Source organism: Lingula anatina, chromosome 6, assembly GCF_051362555.1.
Source record: "Lingula anatina isolate TDL-2025a chromosome 6, LinAna3.0, whole genome shotgun sequence".
Taxonomy (NCBI): domain Eukaryota; kingdom Metazoa; phylum Brachiopoda; class Lingulata; order Lingulida; family Lingulidae; genus Lingula; species Lingula anatina.
Genome location: NC_141772.1, coordinates 3,336,038 through 3,354,428, shown reverse-complemented (window position 1 = coordinate 3,354,428; position 18,391 = coordinate 3,336,038). Strand labels below are relative to the sequence as shown.

The following is an 18,391-nucleotide window of genomic DNA, read 5'->3' as shown; positions in this document are numbered from 1 at the left end:
AGAAAAGTTGCCGAAAGAGAGAGAGAGATGGAGATTAAAAAGGCGCCCTCGAAACTGCACAAACTGTAGGTAGATGACATGTAATAGGTCAGAAACGCCCATTTTGTAGACTCATAAATCAATGAGCACCTGTTGGAAGGTTTGTTTAATAAAGTTTATTTCAGTTGGGTCAAAAGCATTTATTTTGACAGTCGAACACATCAACTGCCTCTGCTCTTCCAGTTTACCGATACCAATTGCTACTGGCCGCCAACATATTGTCTTATCGAACAAGAAGGGGCATCGGTGCATTCTGAAAAAGTTAGATTTTAAAACAAAGGTTTCACGTATGACCAGCGTGTTGAAGTAGTAGGAGTTTTTTCTCAGTTTTATTCCCTTGCGCTTTCATTGCCGGCAAACACTGTATCTCCAAGTAAATAAATGTAGAAAAATGCAGCTCGTATTGCACTGGTTCCCACCCGCTGTCATAAACAGCGTGCGTGCGTCAACATTGGGTGTCCTTTCTTTTTGTTCTTAAATAAGGCTTTGAAATCTTTCTGGCGTAAATTTTACTTCGTGCCCCCCCCCCCCCCCCACTGCCCTCTCAGGCAGGTGTATCGCTGGTCAGCGTCTAATTTTGTTCCTATGTCACTAAAAGTGAATGCTAAACTCCTTTATTTTGATCCGTTATTTCGAACGTATGGCTTCTCTTTTCGTTCTATATATTGAAAAAAAAACATGATAATTCAGTACAATGTACAAACAGTACAAACACGACTCAAACTTACGGCCAAACCTTTCAAGTGATTAAAATAATGCAGCATAATTATGCTGTGGTTATCGCAATTATCACGTAGGCTCAAATCTCCCTTCTTTCCCCGTTTGAAAACACACATATAATAGATATAGATTCACACACATACGCATTTAATTGAGATAATTTATTTAGGTGAAAACAACTAAACCATCCATGAGCAGTTTTCGATACATGCAAAAAATATTTAATAGCTTTAATGCCAGAAATTGTGTTTCAAACGACATAAAAGGTACCAGTGACAAAATTTCCCTGCTATTAAAATAATTACTTTCCACTTTCCCCGTGTAACCTCGTATTAAAAATAATTTCGTAAAACTGCTTTGAAAAACGACGCAGTATATTACAGATGATCAGAGAAAACTGTTCTGTATTTACTGACATACATGAACAAAAAAAAAATATGTCAATATTTAAAGTTAAGAGAAGCGCAACCATACCTTACCGACTTCAAACTTTTTCCGCAATACGAACGTGCACAGGGGCCTGTGACATAAATTATCTTTAGCTCAAAAAATGCCCTCCACTTACATGTTTGTGTATAAAGATTGTATTACAGACCCATATGTACATGTGATTGTACCAGTAGATATTTATCGCTCTTATTCAGCACCTTGACTATCTCTTACTTCGATCTTCCGCGTAGATTTCCTAAGCTGCTCAGCATCCCCTATTTTCGACGAGACCTGCACTAATGAAATTTGTCACGCAAAATGCGAGGTCCTATAGAATTAGGTCAAATAATGTACATAAACATGCATATCTACAAGAAAAAAGCTCATTTGGACCAATGAGTGTTTTGAGTCCAAGCTAGAATATATCAGTTCCATAACAAAGTTAAAGATATTTTCTACAGGATATTATCAAAGATCTTTATCCCTCATTTTTGCCCATATTCACCGGCGTTAGCGAATACATTAGGTATTCAAACAAGTACAGTACGTACAAGCTAGAACAATGGCCTCATTTAACTTGCAATAGAGTCTTCGTCAAACGAGAGACTAGAATAATGTGATGTGGCAATGGACACGTGCACAGAAATATATACATGCATATGGAAAACCACCTGTGGGGCATGAGGGAAACATTTGGCATATCACCTACCCCCAATACAGTATTTTTTCATTGAACATGGCGAAGCCAAATCTATTTCACCGTGATACCCGCCATAGTAATATCTAACATAGCAGTACAACTGGTTATACAAGGACTACTAACTCGTTCTCGTGAGGAGATACATGTAGATACGGACCAGCATGCCTCGAGACCAGGTAAAAATACAAGTAACAAAGATGTTAAACGTATATTTTCTCTTCATAATCAGAATATACACAGGAAGTGCTGTGTGTGTGTGTGTGTGTGTGTGTGTGTGTGTGTGTGTGTGAGAGAGAGAGAGAGAGAGAAAGGTTACTAGAGAGAGTTGGAGTGTGTGCGACAGTTAAAGTGAGTGTGTTTGTGTGTGGAAGTGTGTTGGCGCCCGCGAAGCGCTGCTGTGGATACATCTGTAAGGTAAATAGGGGTGGGGGGGTACCGTTCGTTATTAGCGGAGATCTACAATTCATTTCTCCAGTATAACTTTTAAAAATATGGTTGCCCTGTTTAACTTTCTTTTCGGCCAGTGATTTTAATAAAACGGATCCCAACGACTATCTACCACTTATTGTACAGGTAGTCGCATTCCGCCTGCATCATAATGAGAGAATGCATGCACTGCTAAAATCTTAACATTGGCTTGAGCCGTTAACAAAAGCAATTTTTGAACACTTGCATCTATGTGGTCAAAATTAAGGCAGGCTTTGAGATACAAATCTGAGACTTATAAAAATCTGCAATTACAGAGACGGCTGGTTAGGGAAATATCTGTAACGTAAGCATACTTTTCTAGTCAAGGTAATGACTATGCAAACAGATTTAGTCATCTTGTCGTCTTCCTTTCTCCCCCCCCCCCTCCAAATGGAAAATCTTACTATCTACCAAAATGCGCAATTGACGATTCCCAGGGAAAATATTTGATTACTGTAATTATTTTAATGATTGAATTTTAAGAGAAATAAAAAGCACCTGTGATAAAATTATCCTGTTGAAGTAATCTCATCTCATTTTCCCTTTGGGATCCCGCATCAAAAGTGTTTTCAAAAACAAATTTCAAAAAGACAAGGGGTGATTGGGATGATGAGTCAGAGATGTACTCATAATAACTGCACTGAAACTGGAAAAATACGAACGAGTGAACAAGTGAAACATGACAGAGGGCCAAAAAAAATTGGTTGAATTTTAATAGTTGTAGTGCACCCAAGAAAAAAGTATAAATAAAATCAGGAGTAGACTACCGGTAGAATGAAACACCAAAGAAAAAATAAAGGGGATAAACAGAGTGCGAAACAACTTATTATTAGGCAGGTACTGATTCAGGCCGTCTTCTGAGTCTTCCGGAAGACAGTCAGCTTTTCAAGTTTACATCGTCGGGTATCTGTTCTTTCTGTCGGAAGACGGTCAAAAATGGAGGATGGATCAACAAATGTAATATGAAAGACTGTCAGAAAAATTCTCTGGATCCGCCCCGGTCCTACGTTTAGATTTATGCATAGCAAATCTATCTCGATCGTCTTTATGTTTGTAATATAAAAACAGATTTACTATCTGATATTTTTTCTTTATAAACACATTATTTCACCTTTGCTTACAGAAAAAGGACCTCCAATGCCAACAGTTCTTTGTTGGCTACTTACTGATCCTCCAGATCTCGACAAGCGCGTTATTCACGTCAGAGACACGTGGGCGAGAAGATGTGACGTCACATTATTTATGAGCTCCATGGAAAATAAGACGTTCCCAACAATTGGTTTACGTGTACCACCCGGGAGAGGATACATTGCAAAAAAGGCCAAAGCTGCATGGAAATACATTTACGAGCATCATCTGAACGACGCAGATTTCTTTATCAAAGCTGACCCTGATACATACGTAATTGTAGAAAATTTGAAACATTGTCTATCATCTAGGGACCCAAAGAGGGCAGAGTTTTATGGACACCAGTTTTACCCCAGTGATTGGGAATTCAACGCTGATACTAGAATTAAGAAGTCCGTGTATATGAGTGGAGGTCCAGGGTTTGTGCTTAGCAGGGAAGCTGTCAGATTGCTTGTTACGAAAGCCATTAACAGCGACCCGAAATGCCTGCAGGACGGAGAGGGTATGTATTCCATACATAATAATAATCTTTATTGGAAAATCACAACCCGAAGGTTGAAGTTATACAATTATGTAAATTATTTATTTAAATGAAATGAATATTCAAGTCAAGGAAGCCTGGTCATTTTTGCACTGGTGCACTCTGTAGACGGTCTCACCTCCCTGGGGAGGACACAAAGTGTACAGGGTGGTCCATTAAAATGACTATTTTTACTTTCAATCTCAATTCAATATAAGTCGTTGTACAAAGAACAGCCTGTATATCGTTTCATCTATTTAACCTATTATTATTCAAGTTGCATATCTCTCACAGATCTCCTTTCGTTTCAGATGACACATACAAGTATGTTAAAGTGACGTGTTAAAATGTTCAATAGTCAATATACATATATATTTCTAATGAAATCCGCATGACGGTATTTGCCCAGCATATTTTAACAACATTTATAACCTTATAGTACACGTGAAAACTTAAGCAATCTTTATAGGCAACTGTATTCATAATCACACAAAGTGGAAATACATGAGATAGATTGTGGTAGAGAAGATTTCACATTGCACCGTCCTATTTGGTTCAAACGTATATTCTGTCTCAATAAACATTGCCATTATACAATGTAACATATCCAGGGTACCTTCTATATATATATCCACTGATCACGCAATAAGCTTAAAATCAACAAAAATATTCTGACTTAATTTAATATTTTAATCTGCCATTTGTTTTCTGGACATCAACCGAGGACATGAAAGCGGCGAAATGCTTGTTAAGTGTTGGTGCCGAACCGGTGGACACTCGGGACCAGTTGGGCAGAGAGCGGTATATGATTTTTCCTCCTTATGTCCACCTGAAGGGCCACTACGCTGACTGGTATAAGAAGGGGGCGCTCATGGGGCAGTGGAGGTGTGTAGGATGAAGTCCACAACAGCCGATCTTAAACTTTATAATTATATATTTTATTTAGATTGGGCCCTGAAGATAAGATGGCAGACTAAGGGGGTGGTGCTTACAGCTACTGCCTCCTCCATCCCCACCCCTTCGGAGCTAACCACAGATGTATTATTGCAGATTCAAATTATTCAACCACTACTAGACATGCCAATGAAAACATATTACTAGTACCTTCTGCACTAGGAGCACTTTACAGAGTGCTTACCCCTTGAAAAGTCAGATTTTTCTCTTCCACAAGAAATAATGAGTTAGAAGATTATACAGGCCAAAAGTCTAATTTTTGCTTAAATTGTAAAACTTTGAAGTTGAAACACCAAAATTGACACGTTTTCTAACTTTGTTGCCAAACCATGAAGTCATCAATATGAAAATAAATGAAAATATTACATAGACCATTGTTTAAACTCTTTTATGGTATTCCGATATTTTAACAGATAATTAGTATGTATATGAGATATTCAGTCAAACAAAACTATTGATATACTAATGCGATGTTTAACAATCATATTTGTTATCTGATCTGCTGCTGGAGCCCATTTCAACCCTTTCATATTCCAAGAAGCATCTACAGACGAAGTAACAAAAATAATTAACAAAACTAAGAAGAGGTCATGCATACTTGATCCAATGTTGACAGCGCTCATGGTTCATCAACCTGATAACGCAAATCATGGACACTAGTTTTGCTTCTGGTTCTTTCCCTGATCAACTCAAGAAAGCTGTGGTTTAACCCCTACTAAAAAAAAGCCATCTCTAGACACTGATACATTTGGAAATTACAGACATGTGTTTAACCTCTCGTTTCTATCAAAAACCGTTGAAAGGGTCATTGTTGGAAGATTGCTATCACATTTAGGCCAGACACAGTACTGAATCAGCATTGCTAAGAATAAAAAGTGATCTCCTGTGTGGACTCGATGAACACTCAATGATTCTTTTAGTCTTATTAGACCTATCTGCAGTATTTGATACAGTCGATCATGAACTACTTTTATCTTTTCTCGAAGATTATGTTGTTATCAGGGACTCTGCACTTAGCCTTTTACGCTCCTATCTTACAGGTCGTTCACAACAGGTTTTAATTAATGGAATATTGTCAAATGTGTCAGAGTTAGCTTTTGGTGCACCTCAATGTAGTGTTCTTGGACCTCTAACTTTTTGTATGTATACATTGTATACATGACCCATTGTGGCCATATTGAGACATCACAGTATTCGCTGTCATATTTTTTCTGATGATACGCAAATTTTTTACATGCTGTAATGTAGAAAATCCTAATGAATCAATTGAAAAGCTGTCTAGGTGTATTGATGATCTACGAAGGTGGTTGATAAGAAATAAGTTGAAAATCAATGATGTAAAATCTGAACTTTTAGTTGTAACCCAGCCACATAATCAAAAAATATCAGAAAAAAATTCAAAATTGGATCCAGTATCATAAAGCCAACGCCCCATGCTAAGAATTTTGGTGTTTTTTTAGATAGAACACTTTCTATGAATAAGCAAATTGCTAGCATATGCAAGACAGCAGTATTTAACATGAGGAACAGTACGCAATTCGTAATCACCTATCTGACTCTGCTGCAGCTACAGTTACAAATTGTTTAGTAATATCTAGATTGGATTACTGTAATTCTATTTTATGGTTGTCAAAAAAAAAAAAAACAGATTAAAAGACTGCAGCGTATTCAGAACATCTCAGCTAGCTTATCAATCCGTACATCCATGAGTTACCATATCACCCTAGTTTTTAAAGAGTTACATTGGCTATACCTCTGCAAGCCAGGATTTTATTTAAATTCCTAGCCTTTGTTCATGACGCTTTTTACAAAGTTGCACCGATCTACCTAAGTGAATTAGTCACTCACTATGTTCTAGAAAGAACCCTGCGGGCTGTAGACAAATTGTTACTTATATAAGCTGGTAAAAATGCGCCTTAAAACTTATGGCAACATTTCTTTTAAATCAACAGGTCCAAAGGAATGGAATTTATTACCACTGAAAATCCGATCAATTCAGTCTACCAAGCATTTTAAAATAAGAATTGAAGACATAACTATTCAGTAATTTTTTTGACTAATCAACTTTTAAATTGATTTTACAAATTTTATAGTAATTGCATTTTTGCACTGTAAGAAATAAAGCTGTTCTACTTCTATGTTTCTTTCTATGTGCAAATAGGGCTTTTTTTTCTTTTTTTTTTACTTAGAATTGATTATTTTTTCTTAACAAACATGTTTTATTTATGTACTGTAAGTACTTTTATGTGATGAAACGTATGTTTTATCTAGAATACTCTTAATTTTTTTGTTGTTAAGCTTTGTAATTTATTTATTTATCTATTCTTAATAATTGATTCTTAAGTAATTGTTTTTTGTATATGTCAAGTTTTCTGAACATATAATCATGGATTTTAGACTCAAAATAAATGTATTATTATTATTATTATTATTATTATTATTATTATTATTATTATTATTATTATTGGTGTGACAGAATTAGCTGTTGCCATAGTAACACAGGGGTTTTTAAATGATAATTTCTGAGACCTTTAAATTGTCATGTATTTCAAAAATATGAACTCGGTGTATTGTAAACTTAAAAAAAATTGACTTGGGCCTCAGCAATTAATGAAATTATTTGAAAAAATATCATAGTTAAATTGCCAAAATGGTAGCCAATCCAAGATAGTGACAGATTTGTGTTAAATTTACTACTTATTACTGAAAGTAGCTTTTTGCAAACTTAGCATTAGAATTGAAAACTGTTAGGATGTTGATAGGATCTGAATCACATAATTACTGTGTAGAGTGACCGTTACTCCAAAACCCTCTTTTTTAAGTGTAAAAACCTGAAACCCAAGGTGGCCATCACAAAATACGGTTTATGCATATTGTTGTGCTGACTGAATAAATGTTACATTTTCCTTTCAAAATACCTCTTACACTTTGTGATGAACATAACTAACCTATTATCTAAATATAAATCATTTCTATTCATTAAGATTTCACTGGGAATTTCAAGTCCAAGTCTTCGGTTATTGTTGACCATTTCATCTATCTTTTATAATCATTTTACATGGCCACACATCTAGAAGGGATGAGTCTTCGGTTATTGTTGACCATTTCATCTTTCTTTTTTAATCATTTTACATGGCCACACATCTAGAAGGGATGAGCAGTATTATGAAAATAAATTCTCATCCAAACTTTAGATGAAATGAGGCATATAGCTCTAACTTTTCAGTCCACTGGTTAAAAAGATGTTATTTCATGATCATTGGCGGCCATTTTGAAATTTGAAAGTCATACTTTCATCCAAATTAACTCAAGTAATTGAAAACGGTTCTATTTTCATATTCAATACATCAAAAGTAATGAAGATTTTAATATGGGATGATGAATCTGTCATATTTCCAGACAGGACAGCTATATGTAAAAGACATGTTTTGTGGCAGCCATATTGGATTTCAGGATTTGTCATCTCAATATAAAGACTGCACCTTGAACAAGCACTATTAGGCAGAAAGTAGAGACTCTAGGCTACACTGGTGCATCAAAATATCTCTGATATTCTAATTCTTTAATGATGAAATAAAAATTATCATTTCTAGTGCATTTCTTGGACTACACGTCTAGAATGATTTTAAATTCCATTTAGTCAATGCATTTGAAATATATTAGATTTTGTTGGTCTCGGAACTGTTAGTTTTTACCACGTTTGCTACCATGACAACGGCTGTACGACACGCCCCCACCACCTGTTTAATGGCAAACAAACAGAATATAAAAGCTAAGGACATAAGCTATCAGAAAAAACATAGTGAACGAAAATCACTAGGGGGGGGGGGGTATTTGGCCCATGGACAATAAGGTCCTTATTCAAGCAATAATAAGTCTGCATTATTTACGAGGAATTCAACTGGAAATTATTTCATTAGATAATTACAAAATATATAAACACGGTCTGATACGTTTATCATTAAAAATTTAATTATGCATTGTTTGTTGAGCATTTTGAAGAGAATTATAAACGTGAAAAACACTGTCCATGAACAGGTCTTTAAATAATAATAAATTTGTTCCATAGAAAGTGGCAAGCAAAATAAATAAATAAATAAATAATATGCAAAAATTAGGATTTAGGGTAACAAACGAAGAGACGCGATACAAAAAAAAAACAAGTCAAGCAAGTGTCTGTGGTCCTGAATCTTTCTACTTTTATTTCAGATATGTCGATTAACATGTCAAGTGTAGTTCACAAGTACTGTCAAAAAGCGAAATGTGTGAAACCAAGGAGTTCCAACAACGGCCTCATGAAAGTTGTCCTCGATACAAAACAGCTGTCCATTAAGAAAAGATCGAATCAGAACCTTTTTTATCATTTTGCTCATTTTTTTGGTTCCTCCACCAAAATAAGAGATATATCAGAGTAAGAAATAATAATAAGTTAATGTGGCTTCAAGTTGAGGTATTGAGGTATAGAATATACTATAACATAAGGTAGTGATCGTACACTACGAAGGCAATTAAAGTGGGACACGTGTATCATAAAATATATTTTTGGTTTTTAAAGTGATTTCATTATGGAGACACTGTGTACAATGAATTGAATCCAAATACCAAATTTTGGAATTTGTAATTCTCAGCGACAGCAACCTTAGTGCTCCACTGAAAAATCTGAATGCTAAATAGAAAGGACTGTGGGGAAAAAAGACAGAAACCCGATCCGTGAAATTTGGCATGGCAGGGAGATAAAAAAAAAGTTATTCTAAATGAATAATATTGACAGGCAATTGCACCAATATCTACTTTTTGTTATTGGGGATACTGGTTGGTCTCTGATTATAATCCAGTGTCCTACACCAGATCGTTTGGAATAACCTGAACTTTATTGAGTTGCTTGTCAACAAAGTCAAACTGATTGTATTGGGAAGTTCCTCCGTGTATGATCAAATCGGAATTGACGCCTGGCACTTCTTGGTTATATGGGGACGCGTGAACATATTTACCCCCAGAATGTTTGATCCGGCCTTCTCCTTCTTCGATTGCAAACAATGCAGCATTATCGCATTTTGAGTGTGGGAAAATCCCTGTATTATCCGCTGGTTCAGCCGAGCTACCGAGGGGAGTCAAACAATGTCCGTCAGAGCCTTCGACCTTCAGATAGCCCAATTGCCCTTCCTCCTGATACCAGCGCAGTAATGTCGACTTGCTGCAATCGTCTGCACGGAATTTTTCATACTGCATGCCCCAGGCCCACCATGTAGCATAGGCGTAACATTGGCCGCTAGATCTGTGCCTCAGAAGGAACGGAGGGCTGATGTATCCCCCTGCAAACCAAAGCAACAGTCAGTCATTCATTGATTGGACGAATAATTATCATACAAACCATTCGTTCGACAAATCGGTTAATCAATCACTCAATCGAGCTGTTTCACCATCAAATCATCAATCAAATAATAAAGTTATTGCAAATTTAATAATTTAATTACATAGTCAACCAGACAACAAATGAAACGATTGAATAAACCATCGGTCAATCGCGAAAAAACATGACCTGAAAAACTAATCAACCATGAGATCACGAAATCCACCCTTCAGTTAGACCCCATTCCCAGAGATTAGATCGATCCAACTAGATCGACCTAACTCCCTGGGGGTTCACGTTGAATAGCTGTCAGCTGAGCGGACACGGAAGTTAATTACCCCTTTACAGCTTGTAGTAGGCGGGACGAACATTTAAGCCAGATTATCTGACAGTATTATAGTGAGACTCCCCACGGGGATAGATCGATCTAAAATCTATGGGAATGCACTCTTAGATTACCAAACTAGCATCGTTACATGTGTCAACCTGAAATCGATCAATCAATCGATGAAACAACGTTTAGAAGCAAAACCGTCATCGATTTATATAAGTTGAAGCAGCTTACTCAGTATATTACCCTTTTTGCGAGGAAAATAAAGGGGGTCTGTTTCGAACTCCTAATTACCTTATTTCATCGGGAAGAAAAAGAGTTAAAACGCTAGCTTTTACCTTGACTGTGTTTTGCTTTAGTGGGTCTAAAGAACAATACCTAAATATTATCATTGACCTATTCAACTCGGCATGCGACTGATTGGAGAACAAATTTTGCACTCTGACCTCCTTCGAATTTGGACCATTACAATTTCCATGAAATTAAAATATGTGATAATCAACATCAAATTTAGTAGCGGTTCCTCACTAAATAATGCCTCGTACCAAACCTTTATTTTAATAAACGGCTATGGGTTTATCCTAAACTGGAGTGCACTAAAAAATTCATCTTAAGATCAAATTTTAGGCTTTTTAGGGGGGGGGGGGGGCAGCTGTAGCAAAAAAAAAACTTTAATTGAAGTTGCTAAAAGCAAGCAGTTCGAACAAAGGAGATTACACACTTTGGGGTGGAGCGCGTTTGCCGGTCTTTCATTGGTCGAAATGAATAGAGACCGGAGAACAATGGGCGACCATCTCTGTTACGGTCTCTGTTTAAATCTCGTTTCCTGGGAAACGTTCCTACACTAGGTAAGGTCTAGCGTTCTAAGAGGTTTCAAATGGAAATGCAGTAAAAGGTTCTTGAAACCCCTTGGTAAGAGCAAGATCGGCCTGCGAAGCATCTTGGAACTTACCTTCGGCAACCGCCAGGCTGGCAGACAGCACTATAGCCAGGAACAAGTGCATAGTGGCGTTCAGTAGTACGGGGCTTCTTGCTGCAACTGTCGCGTCCTTGGTGGGTTCTCTTGGGTCCCTGCGTCTCCGATGGATGAGGTAGGGTGAGGAGTTGTGCTTTGAGGGTTCGTATTTATACATATCAACGCGGCACCCCAGCCTCGCAGTGACTGTCAGCCCGCACAATCTTTACCATATAAGGTAAATAATTGGTGGCATTACCATAACGTGTACCACGCGACGGGTTCCTATTGGACATTTTATCAACTTAAAACTGACATACGTTTCACGGGCGTAACTTCAGACTCCAGAAAGTGATGAAACATTAAATAATAGATAGTTGGCACTTTCATGAGAACAAGCATCGCGGGCGAATCAATCAGTAGCGCAAGAAAAGTTGCCGAAAGAAGGAGAGATGGAGATTAAAAAGGCGCCCTCGAAACTGCACAAACTGTAGGTTGAAGACATGAAATAGGTCAGAAACGCTCAATTTACAGGCCCATAAACCAATGAGCACCTGTTGGAAGGCTTGTTTAATACAGTATATTTTAGTTGTGTCTATTTTATTGAGGTCTAAAGCATTTATTTTGACAGTCGAACATATCAACTGATTTACCAGTTTACCGATACCAATTGCTGCTGGCCGCCAACATATTGTTTTATCGAACAACCAGGGGCAGAGTCAGCACATTTTGAAAAATATACAGTTTAAGACAAATGTTTCACGTATGACCAGCGTGTTGAAGTCGAAATTAATTCAGATTCAGCTGTAATGGAGAGGGTTTTTTTTTTCTCAGTTTTATTCCCTTGTGCTTCCATTGCCGGCAAACACTGTATTTCCAAGTAAATAAATGTAGAAAATGCAGCTCGTATTGTACTGTTTCCCACCCACTGTCATGAGCAGCGTGCGTGCGTCAACATTGGGTCTCCTTTCTTTTTGTTCTTAAATAAGGCTTTGAAAACTTCCTGACGTAAATTTTACTTCAGGCTTTTATCTATCGCCGTGCCCCCCCCCCCTCTTTTCAGGCAGGTGTATCCCAGGTCAGCTTCTAATTTTGTTCCTATGTCACTAAAAGTGATTAACTCCTTTTTTTGATCCGATATTTCGAACGTATGGCTTCTCTTTTCGTTCTATACATTACAATAAAACATGATTATTCAGTACAATGTACAAACAGTACAAACACGACTTAAACTTACGGCCAAACGTTTCAAGCGATTAAAAATATGCAGCATAATTATGCTGTGGTTATCGTTATCACGTAGACTAAAATCTCCCTTAATTCTTGCCCCGTTTGAAAACATTATAATTTAAGTGAAAACAACTAAACCATCCATGAGCAATTTTTGATGCATGCAAAAAATATTTAATAGCTTTAATGCCAAAAATTGAGTTTCAAACGACATAAAAGGTACCAGTGACAAAATTTCCCTGCTATTAAAATTTATTACCTTCCACTTTCCCCGTGTAACCTCGTATTAAAAATAATTTCGTAAAACTGCTTTGAAAAACGACGCAGGATATTACAGATGATCAGAGAAACTGTTCTCTTCTGTACTTATTGACATACATGAACAAGAAAAAACAAGTCAATGTTTAAAGTTTAGAGAAGCGCAACCATACCTTACCGACTTCAAACTTTTTTCCGCAATACGAACGTGCACAGGGGCCAGTGGCATAAATTATCTTTAGCTCAAAAAATGTCTTTTACTTATATGTTTGTGTATAAAGATTGTATTACACACCCATATGTACATGTGGAAGTACCAGTTGATATTCATCGCTCTTTTTCAGCACCTTGACTATCTCTTACTTCGATCTTCGATTTACTAAGCTGCACAGCCTGCCCTATTTTTGGCTAGACATGCAGCAATGAAATTTGTCACGCAAAATGCGAGGTCCTATAGAATTAGGTCTAATAATGTACATAAACATGCATATCTACAAGAAAAAAGCTCATTTGGACCAATGAGTGTTTTGAGTCCAAACTAGAATATATCAGGTCCATAACAAAGTTAAAGATATTTTCTACAGGATATTATCATAGATCTTATCCCGTATTTTGTCCATATTCACCGACGTTAGCGAATACATAAGGTATTCATACAAGTACAGTACGTACAAGCGAGAACAATGGCCTCCTTTAACTTGAAAAACAGTCTTCGTCAAACGAGAGACTGGAATAATGAGATGTCGCAAAGGACACATGCACAGAAATATATACAAGCGTATGGAAATCCACCTGTGGGGCATGAGAGAAACATTTGGCATATAACCTACCCCCAATACGGCATTTTCATTTTCATTGTACATGAGGCGAAGCCAAATTTATTTCACCGTGATACCCGCCATAGTAATATCTAACATAGCAGTACAACTTGTTATACAGGGACCACTAACTCGTTCTCGTGAGGAGATAGATACGGACCAGCATGCCTCGAGACCAGGTAAAAATACAAGTAACAAAGATGTTAATTCTCTATTTTCTCTTCATAATTAAAATATACACAGGAAGAGCTGTGTGTGTGTGTGTGTACTTGTCTATGTGTACCAACCGAGGACATCAGCACAACACCATACAACCGAGGACATCTTATTCCTTGGTTAAATCAAAATAAAAACATCAATTTAGGGTAAAATCTATTCGAGTATGAATGTTATAAATTAATTTTTTATAAAAACTAATTTTTTGCTGACAAGAATTTTACATTCTAACCGAGGACACACACGGACACACACACGGACAGACACTACACATTACAACCGAGGACATGCATGCATCTACATGTAATAATGATTACTTATTGACATACATGAACAAGAAAAAACAAGTCAATGTTTAAAGTTTAGAGAAGCGCAACCATACCTTACCGACTTCAAACTTTTTTCCGCAATACGAACGTGCACAGGGGCCAGTGGCATAAATTATCTTTAGCTCAAAAAATGTCTTTTACTTATATGTTTGTGTATAAAGATTGTATTACACACCCATATGTACATGTGGAAGTACCAGTTGATATTCATCGCTCTTTTTCAGCACCTTGACTATCTCTTACTTCGATCTTCGATTTACTAAGCTGCACAGCCTGCCCTATTTTTGGCTAGACATGCAGCAATGAAATTTGTCACGCAAAATGCGAGGTCCTATAGAATTAGGTCTAATAATGTACATAAACATGCATATCTACAAGAAAAAAGCTCATTTGGACCAATGAGTGTTTTGAGTCCAAACTAGAATATATCAGGTCCATAACAAAGTTAAAGATATTTTCTACAGGATATTATCATAGATCTTATCCCGTATTTTGTCCATATTCACCGACGTTAGCGAATACATAAGGTATTCATACAAGTACAGTACGTACAAGCGAGAACAATGGCCTCCTTTAACTTGAAAAACAGTCTTCGTCAAACGAGAGACTGGAATAATGAGATGTCGCAAAGGACACATGCACAGAAATATATACAAGCGTATGGAAATCCACCTGTGGGGCATGAGAGAAACATTTGGCATATAACCTACCCCCAATACGGCATTTTCATTTTCATTGTACATGAGGCGAAGCCAAATTTATTTCACCGTGATACCCGCCATAGTAATATCTAACATAGCAGTACAACTTGTTATACAGGGACCACTAACTCGTTCTCGTGAGGAGATAGATACGGACCAGCATGCCTCGAGACCAGGTAAAAATACAAGTAACAAAGATGTTAATTCTCTATTTTCTCTTCATAATTAAAATATACACAGGAAGAGCTGTGTGTGTGTGTGTGTACTTGTCTATGTGTACCAACCGAGGACATCAGCACAACACCATACAACCGAGGACATCTTATTCCTTGGTTAAATCAAAATAAAAACATCAATTTAGGGTAAAATCTATTCGAGTATGAATGTTATAAATTAATTTTTTATAAAAACTAATTTTTTGCTGACAAGAATTTTACATTCTAACCGAGGACACACACGGACACACACACGGACAGACACTACACATTACAACCGAGGACATGCATGCATCTACATGTAATAATGATTACTTATTGACATACATGAACAAGAAAAAACAAGTCAATGTTTAAAGTTTAGAGAAGCGCAACCATACCTTACCGACTTCAAACTTTTTTCCGCAATACGAACGTGCACAGGGGCCAGTGGCATAAATTATCTTTAGCTCAAAAAATGTCTTTTACTTATATGTTTGTGTATAAAGATTGTATTACACACCCATATGTACATGTGGAAGTACCAGTTGATATTCATCGCTCTTTTTCAGCACCTTGACTATCTCTTACTTCGATCTTCGATTTACTAAGCTGCACAGCCTGCCCTATTTTCGGCTAGACATGCAGCAATGAAATTTGTCACGCAAAATGCGAGGTCCTATAGAATTAGGTCTAATAATGTACATAAACATGCATATCTACAAGAAAAAAGCTCATTTGGACCAATGAGTGTTTTGAGTCCAAACTAGAATATATCAGGTCCATAACAAAGTTAAAGATATTTTCTACAGGATATTATCATAGATCTTATCCCGTATTTTGTCCATATTCACCGACGTTAGCGAATACATAAGGTATTCATACAAGTACAGTACGTACAAGCGAGAACAATGGCCTCCTTTAACTTGAAAAACAGTCTTCGTCAAACGAGAGACTGGAATAATGAGATGTCGCAAAGGACACATGCACAGAAATATATACAAGCGTATGGAAATCCACCTGTGGGGCATGAGAGAAACATTTGGCATATAACCTACCCCCAATACGGCATTTTCATTTTCATTGTACATGAGGCGAAGCCAAATTTATTTCACCGTGATACCCGCCATAGTAATATCTAACATAGCAGTACAACTTGTTATACAGGGACCACTAACTCGTTCTCGTGAGGAGATAGATACGGACCAGCATGCCTCGAGACCAGGTAAAAATACAAGTAACAAAGATGTTAATTCTCTATTTTCTCTTCATAATTAAAATATACACAGGAAGAGCTGTGTGTGTGTGTGTGTACTTGTCTATGTGTACCAACCGAGGACATCAGCACAACACCATACAACCGAGGACATCTTATTCCTTGGTTAAATCAAAATAAAAACATCAATTTAGGGTAAAATCTATTCGAGTATGAATGTTATAAATTAATTTTTTATAAAAACTAATTTTTTGCTGACAAGAATTTTACATTCTAACCGAGGACACACACGGACACACACACGGACAGACACTACACATTACAACCGAGGACATGCATGCATCTACATGTAATAATGATTACTTATTGACATACATGAACAAGAAAAAACAAGTCAATGTTTAAAGTTTAGAGAAGCGCAACCATACCTTACCGACTTCAAACTTTTTTCCGCAATACGAACGTGCACAGGGGCCAGTGGCATAAATTATCTTTAGCTCAAAAAATGTCTTTTACTTATATGTTTGTGTATAAAGATTGTATTACACACCCATATGTACATGTGGAAGTACCAGTTGATATTCATCGCTCTTTTTCAGCACCTTGACTATCTCTTACTTCGATCTTCGATTTACTAAGCTGCACAGCCTGCCCTATTTTTGGCTAGACATGCAGCAATGAAATTTGTCACGCAAAATGCGAGGTCCTATAGAATTAGGTCTAATAATGTACATAAACATGCATATCTACAAGAAAAAAGCTCATTTGGACCAATGAGTGTTTTGAGTCCAAACTAGAATATATCAGGTCCATAACAAAGTTAAAGATATTTTCTACAGGATATTATCATAGATCTTATCCCGTATTTTGTCCATATTCACCGACGTTAGCGAATACATAAGGTATTCATACAAGTACAGTACGTACAAGCGAGAACAATGGCCTCCTTTAACTTGAAAAACAGTCTTCGTCAAACGAGAGACTGGAATAATGAGATGTCGCAAAGGACACATGCACAGAAATATATACAAGCGTATGGAAATCCACCTGTGGGGCATGAGAGAAACATTTGGCATATAACCTACCCCCAATACGGCATTTTCATTATCATTGTACATGAGGCGAAGCCAAATTTATTTCACCGTGATACCCGCCATAGTAATATCTAACATAGCAGTACAACTTGTTATACAGGGACCACTAACTCGTTCTCGTGAGGAGATAGATACGGACCAGCATGCCTCGAGACCAGGTAAAAATACAAGTAACAAAGATGTTAATTCTCTATTTTCTCTTCATAATTAAAATATACACAGGAAGAGCTGTGTGTGTGTGTGTGTACTTGTCTATGTGTACCAACCGAGGACATCAGCACAACACCATACAACCGAGGACATCTTATTCCTTGGTTAAATCAAAATAAAAACATCAATTTAGGGTAAAATCTATTCGAGTATGAATGTTATAAATTAATTTTTTATAAAAACTAATTTTTTGCTGACAAGAATTTTACATTCTAACCGAGGACACACACGGACACACACACGGACAGACACTACACATTACAACCGAGGACATGCATGCATCTACATGTAATAATGATTACTTATTGACATACATGAACAAGAAAAAACAAGTCAATGTTTAAAGTTTAGAGAAGCGCAACCATACCTTACCGACTTCAAACTTTTTTCCGCAATACGAACGTGCACAGGGGCCAGTGGCATAAATTATCTTTAGCTCAAAAAATGTCTTTTACTTATATGTTTGTGTATAAAGATTGTATTACACACCCATATGTACATGTGGAAGTACCAGTTGATATTCATCGCTCT

General features: G+C 36.9%; 2 protein-coding genes across 3 annotated transcripts; one reads left to right on the top strand and one right to left on the bottom strand.

The window, feature by feature from the left end:
• The first annotated feature begins 1,352 nt into the window (after window positions 1-1,352).
• On the top strand, window positions 1,353-8,555 carry LOC147761005 (glycoprotein-N-acetylgalactosamine 3-beta-galactosyltransferase 1-like). 2 transcript variants are annotated; one of them, XM_087015566.1, is made up of 3 exons: window positions 1,353-2,064; window positions 3,480-3,986; window positions 4,951-8,555. In XM_087015566.1, exons 2-3 carry the CDS (start codon window positions 3,494-3,496, stop codon window positions 5,103-5,105), a joined length of 648 nt encoding a protein of 215 aa, XP_086871692.1. In that variant the 5' UTR covers window positions 1,353-2,064; window positions 3,480-3,493; the 3' UTR covers window positions 5,106-8,555. The 2 variants fall into 2 exon arrangements, with proteins under 2 accessions (XP_086871692.1, XP_086871693.1); XM_087015567.1 differs by having other exon boundaries at window positions 1,361-2,064; window positions 4,316-8,555.
• Window positions 8,556-9,133: 578 nt separating this feature from the next.
• LOC147761004 (uncharacterized) lies at window positions 9,134-12,027 on the bottom strand. Its single transcript, XM_087015742.1, has 2 exons — window positions 11,592-12,027; window positions 9,134-10,270 (listed from the first exon to the last, which is right to left on the bottom strand). The coding sequence occupies exons 1-2, from the start codon at window positions 11,770-11,772 to the stop codon at window positions 9,798-9,800; spliced, it is 654 nt and encodes a 217-aa protein (XP_086871868.1). The 5' UTR covers window positions 11,773-12,027; the 3' UTR covers window positions 9,134-9,797.
• Between the last annotated feature and the right edge of the window lie 6,364 nt (window positions 12,028-18,391).

What these genes read in the sequence shown, in the direction of transcription:
- LOC147761004 (XM_087015742.1), bottom strand. Translation starts at nt 11,772, where the DNA reads ATGTATAAATACGAACCCTCAAAGCACAACTCCTCACCCTACCTCATC. An exon ending in CAGCCTGGCGGTTGCCGAAG is followed by an intron (nt 10,271 to 11,591) that starts GTAAGTTCCAAG and finishes TTTGGTTTGCAG; the next exon opens with GGGGATACATCAGCCCTCCG.
- LOC147761005 (XM_087015566.1), top strand. Translation starts at nt 3,494, where the DNA reads ATGCCAACAGTTCTTTGTTGGCTACTTACTGATCCTCCAGATCTCGAC. An exon ending in ATGCCTGCAGGACGGAGAGG is followed by an intron (nt 3,987 to 4,950) that starts GTATGTATTCCA and finishes TATTTTATTTAG; the next exon opens with ATTGGGCCCTGAAGATAAGA.